Raw genomic sequence first — 13,415 nt, forward strand, 5'->3', positions numbered from 1 at the left:
AACAAAATTATTTAATATCTGTAGTGATCTGCCTTGTATGGGCCGTTAGTATTGACACCAATGTAGTCAGCTTGAGAAGATGTTAACTTGGTCAACTTGGCACCAAGCTTCTCCAAGTGAAGTCTGGCAACTTCTTCGTCCAAAACCTTTGGCAAAGTGTAGACACCAATTTCATACTTGTCCTTCCACAAGGAAATTTGAGCCAAAGTTTGGTTAGTGAATGAAGCAGACATGACGAAAGCAGGGTGACCAGTAGCACAACCCAAATTGACCAAACGTCCTTGAGCCAACAAAACGATGGAGTGTCCATCAGGGAACAAGAATTGATCGACTTGAGGCTTAATGTTAATTTCCTTAACACCTTCGCAGGTCTTCAAACCGAGGACATCAATTTCATTGTCAAAGTGACCAATGTTACAAATAATGGCCATATCCTTCATCTTCTTCATGTGATCAAGAGTAATGATATCCTTGTTACCAGTGGCAGTGACATAGATATCAGCAGTAGCCAAACAATCCTCAACAGTCTTGACAGTGTAACCAGCCATACAAGCTTGGAGAGCATTAATTGGGTCAATTTCAGTAACAATAACTCTGGCACCTTGTCCCTTCAAAGCTTCAGCACATCCCTTACCGACATCACCGAAACCGCAGACAACACACTCCTTACCAGCCAACATGACATCAGTAGCTCTGTTCAAACCATCCAACAAGGAGTGACGACATCCGTAAATGTTGTCAAACTTGCTCTTGGTAACAGAGTCGTTCACGTTAATAGCAGGGAACAACAAAGTACCTTGCTTTTGCATAGCATACAATCTGTGAACACCAGTGGTAGTCTCTTCGGAAACACCCTTGATTTCTGGAACAATCTTGCTAAAGAATCCAGGTTCTTCCTTCAAAATTCTCTTCAACAAGTTGTTGACAATTCTCAATTCTTCAACACCTCCGTCTTCATCCAAAATGCTTGCATCCTTTTCAGCTTGGTATCCTCTGTGGATCAACAAGGTAGCATCACCACCATCGTCGACAATCAATTGTGGTCCTTGATATGGTCCGAATCGAATAGCCTTCCAGGTACAATCCCAATATTCAACCAAAGTCTCACCCTTCCAAGCAAAGACTGGTGTATTGGCAGCAGCAATAGCGGCAGCAGCATCATCTTGAGTGGAGAAAATGTTACAGCTGCACCAACGAATGTTACCACCGACAGTCTTGAGGGTTTCAATGAGAACAGCAGTTTCAACGGTCATATGGAGACTTCCGGTGATTCTGACTCCGTTCAATGGCTTTTCTTCACCGTATTTGGCTCTGCAAGCCATCAAGCCAGGCATTTCCTGTGTGTTTTAATTTTCCATCATCACGATGATGATGATGATTGCAGGTTTTGAAATCCATATTCATGGTGTTGTTGGTTCATGGATTTTCAATTGGATCACAATATTGTTGAAAAATTGTTAATTGATGAAATGATGATCATGATGAAACATACCTTTTCAGCCATTTCAATTCTCTTACGGCCCAAAGAAGCAAGGCTCATGTCCTTGACTTCGTATTCAATAGTGGTGGTCACTGTTTGGCTCATTGTGTGTGTTGGTGTTGGTGTGATGTGTGTGAGTTATTTTTTTTCAACAAAACGAATTTTTTGTTGAAGACACCCCGTAATGACTTGGCAGATGCGATCGTGTTGATTGCTCTGGTGTCCGACCTGAAATTCGTGCAATCTTTCGCATGGTTTCACATAATTCTAATGAATTTTTCAATTCGAGTGAAACTTGTAAGTGCTATATCAAGCATGTGCACGTTCATTAACTCAAGTTGAAGTTCGAAGAATCTTGCTTTCATTGAATTCATTGAAATCTAACTAAATAAAAACATCTGTAATAAGGGAATGACTTGAACTACGGTAAAGTCAGAGAAAATGTCTAATATTTCTTGTTTGGATGTCACCTTGAGCAAATATTTGGACCTGAAAAGGAATATAGAAACGGCAAGTATTGGAAGAATGTACAGGTTAGAGAATCCTAATATTCGGTCCCAAAGTAATAACAGCTGATCGACTGCCAAATATCCAGCAAACGCATGAAATATCCAATTGAAGGCAATTTCTAGAGGTTGTATCTTCAGTTGAAGTAAATGATAAAATAGTTGTGGATCCTTATCTTGTAATAAATCCTCAAATAATCTACAGAGTGAAATAAGTCCTTCAGATTTTGAAGAAATGGTATGGAGCTTGCAAAAAAGTCTGGTGTACAAATTACGCCACAAAAAATACACTTCCATGGTATCATTGCTGAGATAACAGACTGGGGCAGCCAACATGGACAACCCTTCGAATGGAATAACACCACTTGGAGGATAAACTTCCTCGTTTTGAGAAATTCCTGCATCGTCCAAGCCAACAATAAATTTTGGTGGGTGTTCCATATTATTGGCCACATACGGATCCCTCGAGAAAATAATCATCATTTCGTCAGCAACATCCTCAAAAACAAAATAATTTTCATCGTCCATTGTTCTCTTCACATCATTGTGTACCATGTGGTCAATTAAGAATTCTCTCTTCCTGACATCTTTACGTAGTAATTCAAAATATTCTTTGTGTTTTTCATCCATTTCAACTTCAAGAATTTTTCCCCATATACTTGCCCGAAGTGAGGTTGGAACGCCTCGTTTTGCAATTTCGTAGGCCATTCGAATATTTTTCTGCGATCTTTTAGTCTTCTCCAAGTAATCCATTTCGAATTTTTCATCGATAAAATCGTCAAGTCCAATCTGACAATTTTCAGGATCCAAATCTTGAAACATGACTTGAAGTTCCTTAGTAGAGGGTGTTTTGACTTCCAATTTGATTTGTCCCCACCCAGCACTCATTAGCATCTCACTTGCGTTTGAGTTGCTAATACTTATACACATTTCCATCATCTTTTTACTATCGAAGAGGCCAGTATATCTTGGTTTTACAGAGAGAGATGAAATGAGAGGGCCTTCTGGTTCTGAGTTTTCGTCAGGTTTTTTTGTTGTAATTTTCATTCCAGTTAATTCATCCAAAATTTCAGAAATGTTGCTAGTGGAGCTTTCGCTCGCTCCTTTCGCTTCTTAATGAATGCAAGTCCAATTTGATTGGAAATTGACACGAGCTGATCCTTGAGAAATGTAGCCCATGATGAACGAGCTTCTTGTACAATTAATAATTTTTCCTCCTCGTAGGGAAGAGGAGGTATTACAAGACCTGTATCTTCTTCCTCAGTTCCTATTAAGCGTGAAACATGAATGGATAATATTAGTAAACAGCACGGATTTGGAAACTCAGCTCCAACAACGTTGACCTACCTTCAGAATCTGTATATTTCTGCCTTAGTCTTGTGTTTCTCTCCGCTTCAAGATTGAACCTAAATACTTCGTTATCCAATGAAACATCCCATTCCTCTTGTTCCAATATTTGTTGAATGATATTCCGATCATTCTTCGTTTTAGTAGGAGCAAACGATGGAGGTAGAGACGTCGAAGGCAAGTATTGGAACAAATTATTTCTAACATCATCAAGGCTATATTTTGATTTTGCAATTTCTGCTTTCACTTTTCTCTTAAAGATCCAATATGTATGTTCCGATTTGAGCATTTGTTGTATGATCCTAGCCTTTTCCTCAATCGATATATTTAAAGAGGCTATTATTCATCATGATCATCATCAATTCAAATCGGTCAATAAATTCCGATAATTAACGACTTGAAGAGACAATACATACAATAACGAAGAGGAACAACCGGACATGGTTCTCTCTCATCTCTATATCCAGCCAGAATTTCTGGATTTTGGTTGTTATCATGATTGTGTTGAGCAGCGGTTGTTGATGCCGACATGATTCCTAGATGATGGTATCTCAATATGATTTGATATTAGAGTTAATGATGACTAGAAAGTTAGAGATGGGCAATGGTTGTCGTTCCGAACTCTATTTCTCCATACAATAAAACGATGATGACGTTCGGGAGCTATATTTAAGGAAAACACTCTCGTGTTGTATTTCAACAATTTTTTCATAGAGAATTTCCAAGTTCGTCCTTACAAGAACACCAAGTATCCTCTGAATCCATGTCATGATTAATTATTTGGCATGCTGTTCGCTCATAAATCTGATTGGCATTCATAAAATCAAAGAGTTTGATTTTCATCTCAGAGTCCAAGTCAAGCGTCAAACATCAAATAAAAAAATGGTGCTCGGAGAAGGTTCTGCCAAAGAACAACAAGGACCCAGAAGTCACAAAGTGGTAGACCCCACTCTCAACGACCGAAAAGAAGATGATATCCAAATCCAAGTACAAGGTTTGTTTTTAATTTTTGATTTCATTCCTAATTTCATCATAATTCCTCTTCATGTTGATCATCCATGTCATCATCATGACCTGATCATCCAACTGTCATCATCATGTTCCATACATTTTTCAACAACAACAGCCATCGAAGCAAGAAATCTTGTAGGAAGTCTTCTCAGAAAACCAAATCCCTATCTCGGTGTCTATGTTCTCAAAGAATCATTTCCACGGATCACTACGGAACCTCAAAAGAAAACAACATCTCCTAAATGGAATCAAATATTGGATGTGTATTGTAGAAATTGGAAAAAGGTAAAACAACCGATGAGTATTCGATGTGAATTGTATGATTGGAATAAGAGTGAGGATCATGATCATGAATTTCTTGGAGAAATTTCAATTCGATTTAGTGATTATGCTGCTTTGAAGGAAACGACTGGAAAGTGGGTGGAATGTAAGTTGTGAGTGTGAATGTGAGTGTGTGTGTGTTCGAACATAATCTTGTGAATGATCATTTATTGTGAACATGGGTGAAAACGGGTGAAAATTTCACTTTTGATTTTTGACAATTCAAATCTTGTGAATTTCACAAAACAATAATTTTTAAAACAACAACAACGACACCAATTGAATGCACACGACACACATCAAACAGTGTGGCTTCCTCTCCAAAAAAGAACTTCCAAAGATAAGGTTTCTGGTGATTTACATATTGGAATTCGTTGTATTGATCTCGAAGAAAAAGCTCTTAAAAAAGCACGTAAACAACAAGCTCTTTTAGGTCAAAACGAACAACCACAACCTGTAATTAACACTCCTTCGAGTATTGATCCAACATTGGAGAGTCTTTCACAACATCCAACCAAAGTTCCAAGTCTTCCAATTAATCCTTCTGAGGAAGCTCCAACTGATCCTGATATTGAAGATGTTGTTATTGAAGGTCGTGGTGTGAGAGGTAAGTTGTGACTGGTTCGAAATGATGATTCGAACTAACATTACAAAAAAATTCAATGATTTTCATTTCTTTTAAAATTGATGATTACAATGACACAAAACAATGATTCACATACACATTATAATTTTTTGTATATTTATATCCATACCAATAATGTTTTACAAAATTCACAACAGATGGTCTTCGAAGTAATCAAGTTGGACCTATTCATTTCACAGCGAAAAATAAGCAAGGAAAAACAGTTCGTGTGAAACCTGAAGATATTGAGTGCATAGCCACTGGACCAAATGGAAAACAACAAAAAGTAAAAGCAGGAAAAGTAAATACCGATACAGAAGGAGAGAAGGATCCATTGGGCGTCGAATTGGAGTTTATTCCAGAGGATGGTCCAGGAAATTATCTCATTGAATTTAAGGTGAAGGGAACTCCATCCAAGTATGGACCTCGACAAGTGACAGTTCATCCATTACCATTGTCAAGAGAAGCCGTTGCCTTTGGTGATTCATTGTACGATCCTGAACAAAAGAACAAACCATACAAACCTAATGTCGTGAATAAGCCAGGCGATTTCTATGTTCAAGCCAAAGATGAGAATGGTTTGGATATTATTGAAGGAGGTGATGAAGTGAGTTGTGTGTTGGAAGATGAAACCGTTTTGGAGATTGGTCCAATCAAGGACAATAACAATGGTACTTATACAGTTCCTTTTGTTCCAAAGAAGTCAGGAATTTTCCCTGTTAAAGTTCTATTTAATGGAGAACCAATTAATAACTCACCTGTTCATTTATTGGTGGAATACGAGACAGATCCAGCCAGAACCATTGTAACAGATCTCTCAACTACCGTTCAATGTGACGCTCCACAAACATTTTCACTCATCACCTATGACACCTCGGGAGAGAAGAGAATTCGTGGTGGCGATAAAATTGAAATGGTTCTCAAAGGAAAGAAGGGAGAAACAGTCACGACCTTTATTGCAGATAATGATACAGGAAAATATGACATTACCTATTTACCTACTGTTGCTGGACCATACAAAGTGAAGGCAACATTGAATGGCGAACCTATTTTGACAGAAATTGAAATTGAGGCTGTACCAAATGTTTCACCAAGCATGTGTACTATATTTGGAAATGAAATGAATGGCGGAGATCTGTACAGCCATTATGGAATTCCTCTTAAATTCAAAGTTCAAGCGAGAGATCAACGAGGAGTCGCTGTGACCTGTGGAGGAGAAAATATTTTAGCGGATGTGACCTACTTTAAGGATTTGAGATTGAGAAATGGTTCTCATATCGCTCTTTTGAATTCTATTGTGACAGATAATTACGATGGAACCTATACCATTGAGTTTACACCTCAAGAACCAGGTATCTATCGATTTGATTTAACGCTCCGTGATGAAGCACTTCCATTCTCACCTCATTACATGACCGTCTCAGATGGTGTTCATCCGGATCATACCATTGCACATGGCCCTGGCTTGAAAAAGGCCTTTGTAGATACACCTGCTATTTTCTATGTCGAGGCAAGAGATTCCAATGATAATCGCGTTCAAGATCCAAATCTCACATTTGATATTACACTCACTGACTCGAATGGAGATGAAATCGAAGTGAAACCTCTTCCATATGAAGAAGGACTTTATCCTTTCATGTACACCCCTAAACATGTTGGCTTGCATCATGTCAATATTGCACACAAAGGCAAACCAATCAAAGATTCTCCATTCCAAGTTCCAGTCAAAGAATCGAGTTATGCTCCTGATCCATCCAAATGTGAAGTTTCCAAAGTGGCAAAAACAGGTTTTGTACATAAGCCCATTAACTTTGATGTTAAACTAAAAACTAAGGATGGTAAGCCAGTAAGAATTCCTGGTGCGACTGATGTCACTGTAAATGTAAAACCAGTAGGACCCAATACGGATAGATATCCACCACAAAAAGTTAGAGTCTCAGAGTCTCCAAATGGTGTGTTTGAATGTGAATGGACACCACTAGTTCCTGGTGAATATGATATTGACGTCAAAGTGAATCGAATGCCAGTTAAAAATTCACCTATTCGAGGAGTTCGTATTCTTCCACCTGGTCCTCAACTTGCAAAAATTACCAACAGATCTTTCCAAGTTCAATTATACGATGATAGCGGAAACAAGTATACTGATCTCGATGATGAAGAGCTTGAATCGGTGAAGGTCCAATTTGTGGATACAGACACAGACGTTTTAACTGAAAATATCAAAGCAAATGTTTCCTATGTTGGTGAAGGAAAATTCCATGTGCAGTATCTTGTTGAAAAACCAGGCAATTATGGTTTAAGGTATTTGTGGAGGGAATGCTTGTCGCGCATTCAAAACTTCAGTCTGAAAACTTTGAATATGAAGATAAGGAAGAGTCTGAAACTGCTCCGGCTACTGAATAAATAGAGTTGTTGTGTTTTCTTGATGTAAATTGATAAATACAATAAGTGAGCATATTTGCATACCACATCACAAAGTTTGCACTCTTGAAATCGTGACAACTGGTTTCAATGTAGTAGGCTCCGTCGAATAGCTTGGATTGAATCAAGACTTGTTCCACTTCTTGTCTTTTCACAGCAGCTTGATCTTTTAAATCACATTTTGTTCCCAATACAATAACTTCGACATGTCTCATATTGAACTGCCTCAATAGTGACACGGCTTTTTCAATTTCTTGAAAACTCTTTCGTTTAGTAACGTCAAAACAAATAAACAAAATATGCAAAGATTGAAAAGGGTTTGCTGTGTGATAGAGCATTGTTTGATGCATCCCAGAGAAAAATTCTCCTCTTATGGAAAATTCATCTCCAAACTTTAAATAACGAACTCCAAACTCAAGTAGTTGATCATTTGCACCTGATGTGACCTTTCTGCTCATCATTGCATGGAATAGACTGTGTTTTCCTTGTTTTTGCTTTCCAAACAACAGAGACTTGAAGGTGTATTGAACTGGAATATCTCCCAACGTCTTTCTCTTTTTGGGTACCAATAATTGTTTCAGAAAGCTTGTTTTCTCTTCAGGTTTTTTCAGTGGTGCATAAGATCGTGCAATGGCTTCCCTATTGATGAATGGAAGTAAACTGGGAGGAGTTGCAAATTTCGAAAAATAGTATTTCAAATCGGGTAATAAACATGACAATGAGTTTGAATCCAACTGATACGTTCGCATCTCCTCAATTTCAATAACATTTTTGTTCAATAGAAGATGTACGGCTTGTGCTACATAATCTCTCATCATGAATCGCAGACAATTCATTCCTACTGATGTTTGAAATAATTCTTCAAAATTCATAATTTTCCGAGTGCATGGCTGTTCTTGTAGAGGAAAATCCACAGATGAAAGCCACACCAAACATTTTGCATGAAGTATCGGCCAAGCTATTTCATATCTCCATACTGAACAAATATTCGAGATACGAAACACAATTTCAATGTCATGCAAGTAGGAAATGCATTCATAGATTATTTCAAAAGGTAAATCCTTGAATGATGATGACAAGACTTGATACTCCGCATCAGACTTGTTGTTGGACTCTTGAAATGTTTCCTCGTCCTTCTCCAAAGCAACGTCATGATGGAATGTTTTGCTTGCAAGCATTTCATTTTGGGAGGAGGTCTGTAACAAGCCCTGTAATTGTTGAAACATTTTTTCTTTCATTAAAATGGTTCTTTCTTGTTTGTGGTAACATGATGATCATCAAAAAACCTTCCAATAAGACTGCTTGAGGTTCTTTCGGCTACGACTGTTCTAAAGAGGATACCATCCATTCCGATTTCTCTTTACGAAATTGAATCAAGAGCTTGATGATGATTTGAAAACTGATGGTCAAGTCAGCGACGAGAACCGTTGATTGAAAAGATTTATTTTTTATAAAAAAAATGTCAGCATCGAATTTTGGAAAGGACGATGAGTATGATTACCTCTTCAAGAGTAGTGTATCCTTTTTGTTGTTATTGATTGTGTGTTTATCATTATTGTCATGTATTATGAAATTACATTTTAAATATTTTGTTACTTCCGTGTTGATGTGGTTGGTCATCGGGTGATTGTTTTACATTGTATCTAGTTGTTTTAATTGGTGATTCCGGTGTAGGAAAGTCCAATCTATTGTCCCGTTTCACTAGAAATGAATTCAATCTCGAATCAAAATCAACAATAGGTGTCGAGTTTGCTACACGTACCATTCAAACCGATGGTAAAACAATCAAAGCACAAATCTGGGATACGTAAGTAGTACAATGATGGAAATAGCAAATGATGAACAAGGATTTTGCTGACAACAAACTTTGATGATGAAATGGTGCTGTTTCTCGTTATCCGTTTGTTCCTTCCTCTATTTCTGTAAATTTCTCAAAACGTTACGGGTCTGATGATAATGTTGTTGTTATATTTGTGGATATTCAACAACTACTCAGTGCTGGACAAGAAAGATATAGAGCAATTGTATGTATAGTATACTTTAAATAATTTCTAATGAAATTTATTGTGTTGGATCTGTTCGAACTTTTACAACATCGTCATGGTGTGATACTCTGACATTAACAAAACCGATATCTGGAATTTGTGTGGCGATTTCGTTCCTTACATTTTCATCATTTAAAACACAATAACAACAACAACAATTTGAAAATCGTTGGAACTTGCACTCACCACAACAACATCTCTGCCACGTGGGAACTATATAAATAGACCTCTGCATATTACAGAGGAGCCGTTGGCGCATTGCTTGTTTATGACATTGCAAAAAGAGTAACATTTGAAAATGTGGAAAGATGGTTGAAAGAATTGAGAGACCATGCCGTTCCAAATATTGTAGTAATGCTAGTTGGAAATAAGAGCGATTTGCGTCACTTGAGAGCTGTTACAACTGAAGAAGCAAAAGCTTTCGCCGAAAAGAACTCATTGTCTTTTATTGAAACATCTGCATTGGACTCTACAAACGTAGAACTCGCTTTCTTGACAATTTTGAAAGAAATTTATAAGTTTTGTTCTGTAAAGCCAGTAGGTACTAGTACTGTTCCAACACCTGGCGAAGGACTTGGTCAACCTCGAGGCGAAGTTGTCAAACCAATCAATCCTGCAGAAGACGAAGAAAAACCAAAACCAAGTGGAGGTTGTCAATGCTGATCTTTTCACACACAATGAATTTTGGTGACGTTTTTGAATGTCACACTCAACAGAGAGGACAAACTAACTTATGTATCATGTAAATAATTGTCATAAACCCCAATGCGTCGCATAATAGACAGTTAGTCAAACGGTTTTACTAAGGCTGGTTCATTTTAAATTTTCAGACGTCCCAAAGAGGAAAGTTATCACTTGGACATTCGATCTTCAAAGTCTAGGTATCATCACTTTCCTCTTCTTCGTCCTCTTCATCAAAGTCGATTGGCATTTTCAATCCCAAGTGTTCCAATAATATGGATGCTGGACCAATGTCACCACCTTGCGCTTTCATTGATTTGAGAAGATTCTTCATGACATTCACATCGCTCGTCATGCCAGATCGTTGTTGAGTATCACTGTATTGTAAAAGCTCTTCATCCATTTCTTTCATGATATTTTGCATTTCTGGATCTACGGTTGTGTTATCTTCGATATCTTCCCATTCTTCATTTTCTTCATCATCTTCGTCCAGCGCTTCTCCACAATAGAGCTCTTTTGAAAACTTTTTCAAGTATTCTTCATCTTTTTTATCATACTTGTCAATGAGATCTTCAATTTTCAGCTTTCCAAATGTGTCTTGCAATAATTTATCCAGCCGAGAAGAAGAAGAAGAAGACTCAGTCGCAGACTCTTCACGAGAATCATTTCCCTTCTCTTGAGAATAATTAAATTCAATTCCTTCAAAACCTGTTCCTTGTTCCTCCACAAAAGATTTTACACCATTCATCAAATCCATTGCTTTTTGTTTCAAAATTTCTTCATCTTCAAACTCTTCAGTCATTCCTTTCTGAGTGAGATACTTTTCCATTTCTTCTTGAGCAGAATCTAGCCAATCATCGGGATCAACCTTAAGTTTTCGTTGTTTCAATTCTTTCACTGTTAAATTACAATTTTCATAAATTAATTGTTCTAAAAAGTAACACTTTTCAACATGTTGTGAAATCGAATCCATTTGGTAATAATTTTCTGCTTTTGAATGAGAGTGTTATACGTTTCAGTTCCAGGTAATTCCATTCCAAAATATCCATGATCATCCAAATGTTCCAAATAATCCTCAAACGATTCCAATAAATCCAATGGTCGCTCTGTTTGATAATAAATTTCAAATCCACATAAAATCTTTAAACCAAACATGTAAGCTTGTTCTTGTTCTTCTGTTCTTTTTGCATTGGGTTTATAAATGGGTTGTAAAATGGGAGGTATGGTTTCGATTCGTGAGGCCAACAGTTGAACATATTGACATCGATTGACATGAACTGTTACGTATGTAAAATAATCACGTGGAGTAAATGTTACCACTGATGACGAATTTTGGGACGCAATATTCGTGTGAGAATTTACAGATCGAGGAGATGGAAAAAATCGTGAACAAGTGTTCAAAAATTTTTCTGTCACACTGTTTCGATGAATCCAATAATAGATGGCCTTCGAAATGGATTGTGGATGTTTGTCCAAAATTTTGATGATATCCAATGGTAAGTAACAGGCAATTCTTTGAGTTCCATAATCATGAGCTTCTTTTGGAAATGAAGAAAGTCTTGCCTTAATCGAGTGTTGAACTCCCTTATTAGCCAAACTGAACTTGTGCTCTCGAGTGACCATTTCAACAGCTTTGTGAATGTTATGAATGGGTGTTTGAACAGGAAATACCTCATAGTAGGCATGAGATGGTGTTTGTGGTTGATCTGGTAAGATGTGAACTTGTCCATTGAAAATAAACACTCGATTTTGAGTGAGTTGAGGATCTTCGTTCATCCATTCTTCAATATGCATGGCAGCCTCAATTAATAGAAATTCACCATCTTGATCTTGAATTTGAATAACGACACGGTTTTGAAATTTTCTACTCAATTCCATGAGTAAATATGTCACAAACCATTCATCAATGTTAGTTTCTGTGAAATCAATTCTACCAAAAAGGAGAGGGTAAATGGGTTGATTATTTCTATACATGGAGAGTATTTCTGGCTCGAGTTGATCTATTTGTTGTTTTGGAGATACAATATTCAAGTGAAAAGCATCTCCTTGCCAAATATAATTTTGTGGAATATTCTCCATCAAGAATTGATGAATTTCCAAAGCTGTGGATTGCAAGAGCTGTTCATTGACCTCTTCACACGTTTCTTCATCTTCATTAAACGAGCATTCAAGTTGTGGATCGACAAGATAGATTCGATAAGCCACAAAATCCGTCGACAACATATTTCCAGCATTGTTTTGAAATAAATTCTTTAAAAATTGGTCGGTAGGTACCTTTGGATCATAATAAAACGTGTCCTTAAAATCTCCATAGGTTGTCATGATCATCATTCGATGAAAATTTCCTTCTTCTAATTGATGGCTTTTTTTTGTGAATGTGTTTGGTGGTTCGCTTCATGGTAAATACACAATGGAAAGAATTAAAACAAAATTAATTTCCTCTAAATAAATTCTTAATAGTCACAATATAAAAATAGGTAAATAGACCAAGTAATCGAGAATATGGAAATATATATTTAAGTCGAATAATGTCTAACAGAGACTGAGCAGTTTTTTTGTCCTTCTCCGATGGTGGATTTTTTGTTCGATTTAATAGTTGTTTTTGGATAGCGTCGTGAAATCTCAATGTATGATAATCAATTCGATCCTGATCAAACCAATGAGAGGCTTTGTTAATTTCTTCGAGAGAAGTTTGAGTGGTAATAAATTTTCGGAATGAATTTGTTGTAGTGAATGAAGAGGATGAAGGAGATTCTCGAGAAATGATGGCCGATGAGTCGTTGGTAAATTCAATATTCGACATACGAGTGCATGTAGCGAGAATGGAATAAAAGCTTTGATGTATTTTTTTTTAATTGTGAAAAATTTGAATTCATTATTTGGTTGAACCTGATGAAAAGTATGACCATCAAACAATTTCCATCAAACACCCTGTAACGAACTGAACAATAATATTAAATATTTTGTAATAACATTTC

At 36.9% G+C, this 13,415-nt stretch overlaps 7 protein-coding genes across 7 annotated transcripts; 2 read left to right on the plus strand and 5 right to left on the minus strand.

The window, feature by feature from the left end:
* Positions 1–11: 11 nt before the first annotated feature.
* Positions 12–1,585, minus strand: C9374_011742 (uncharacterized protein; the record flags this gene model as incomplete). The annotated part of the gene is made up of 2 exons (XM_044687431.1): positions 12–1,337; positions 1,493–1,585. The coding sequence occupies 2 exons, from the start codon at positions 1,583–1,585 to the stop codon at positions 12–14; spliced, it is 1,419 nt and encodes a 472-aa protein (XP_044543031.1).
* A 275-nt stretch (positions 1,586–1,860) lies between these two features.
* C9374_011743 (uncharacterized protein) lies at positions 1,861–3,864 on the minus strand (the record flags this gene model as incomplete). Its single annotated transcript, XM_044687432.1, has 4 exons — positions 1,861–3,098; positions 3,173–3,253; positions 3,334–3,669; positions 3,750–3,864. The coding sequence occupies 4 exons, from the start codon at positions 3,862–3,864 to the stop codon at positions 1,861–1,863; spliced, it is 1,770 nt and encodes a 589-aa protein (XP_044543032.1).
* A 351-nt stretch (positions 3,865–4,215) lies between these two features.
* C9374_011744 (uncharacterized protein) lies at positions 4,216–7,590 on the plus strand (the record flags this gene model as incomplete). The annotated part of the gene is made up of 5 exons (XM_044687433.1): positions 4,216–4,327; positions 4,460–4,771; positions 4,973–5,272; positions 5,449–7,529; positions 7,576–7,590. The coding sequence occupies 5 exons, from the start codon at positions 4,216–4,218 to the stop codon at positions 7,588–7,590; spliced, it is 2,820 nt and encodes a 939-aa protein (XP_044543033.1).
* Positions 7,591–7,629: 39 nt separating this feature from the next.
* On the minus strand, positions 7,630–8,937 carry C9374_011745 (uncharacterized protein; the record flags this gene model as incomplete). Its single annotated transcript, XM_044687434.1, has 1 exon — positions 7,630–8,937. One exon carries the CDS (start codon positions 8,935–8,937, stop codon positions 7,630–7,632), a length of 1,308 nt encoding a protein of 435 aa, XP_044543034.1.
* Positions 8,938–9,170: 233 nt separating this feature from the next.
* On the plus strand, positions 9,171–10,419 carry C9374_011746 (uncharacterized protein; the record flags this gene model as incomplete). The annotated part of the gene is made up of 4 exons (XM_044687435.1): positions 9,171–9,222; positions 9,359–9,518; positions 9,708–9,735; positions 9,982–10,419. 4 exons carry the CDS (start codon positions 9,171–9,173, stop codon positions 10,417–10,419), a joined length of 678 nt encoding a protein of 225 aa, XP_044543035.1.
* Positions 10,420–10,633: 214 nt separating this feature from the next.
* C9374_011747 (uncharacterized protein) lies at positions 10,634–12,768 on the minus strand (the record flags this gene model as incomplete). Its single annotated transcript, XM_044687436.1, has 2 exons — positions 10,634–11,334; positions 11,382–12,768. 2 exons carry the CDS (start codon positions 12,766–12,768, stop codon positions 10,634–10,636), a joined length of 2,088 nt encoding a protein of 695 aa, XP_044543036.1.
* A 100-nt stretch (positions 12,769–12,868) lies between these two features.
* Positions 12,869–13,240, minus strand: C9374_011748 (uncharacterized protein; the record flags this gene model as incomplete). The annotated part of the gene is made up of 1 exon (XM_044687437.1): positions 12,869–13,240. One exon carries the CDS (start codon positions 13,238–13,240, stop codon positions 12,869–12,871), a length of 372 nt encoding a protein of 123 aa, XP_044543037.1.
* Between the last annotated feature and the right edge of the window lie 175 nt (positions 13,241–13,415).

Source organism: Naegleria lovaniensis (genome assembly GCF_003324165.1).
Source record: "Naegleria lovaniensis strain ATCC 30569 chromosome Unknown tig050, whole genome shotgun sequence".
NCBI classification, from domain to species: Eukaryota; Heterolobosea; class Eutetramitea; order Acrasida; family Naegleriidae; genus Naegleria; species Naegleria lovaniensis.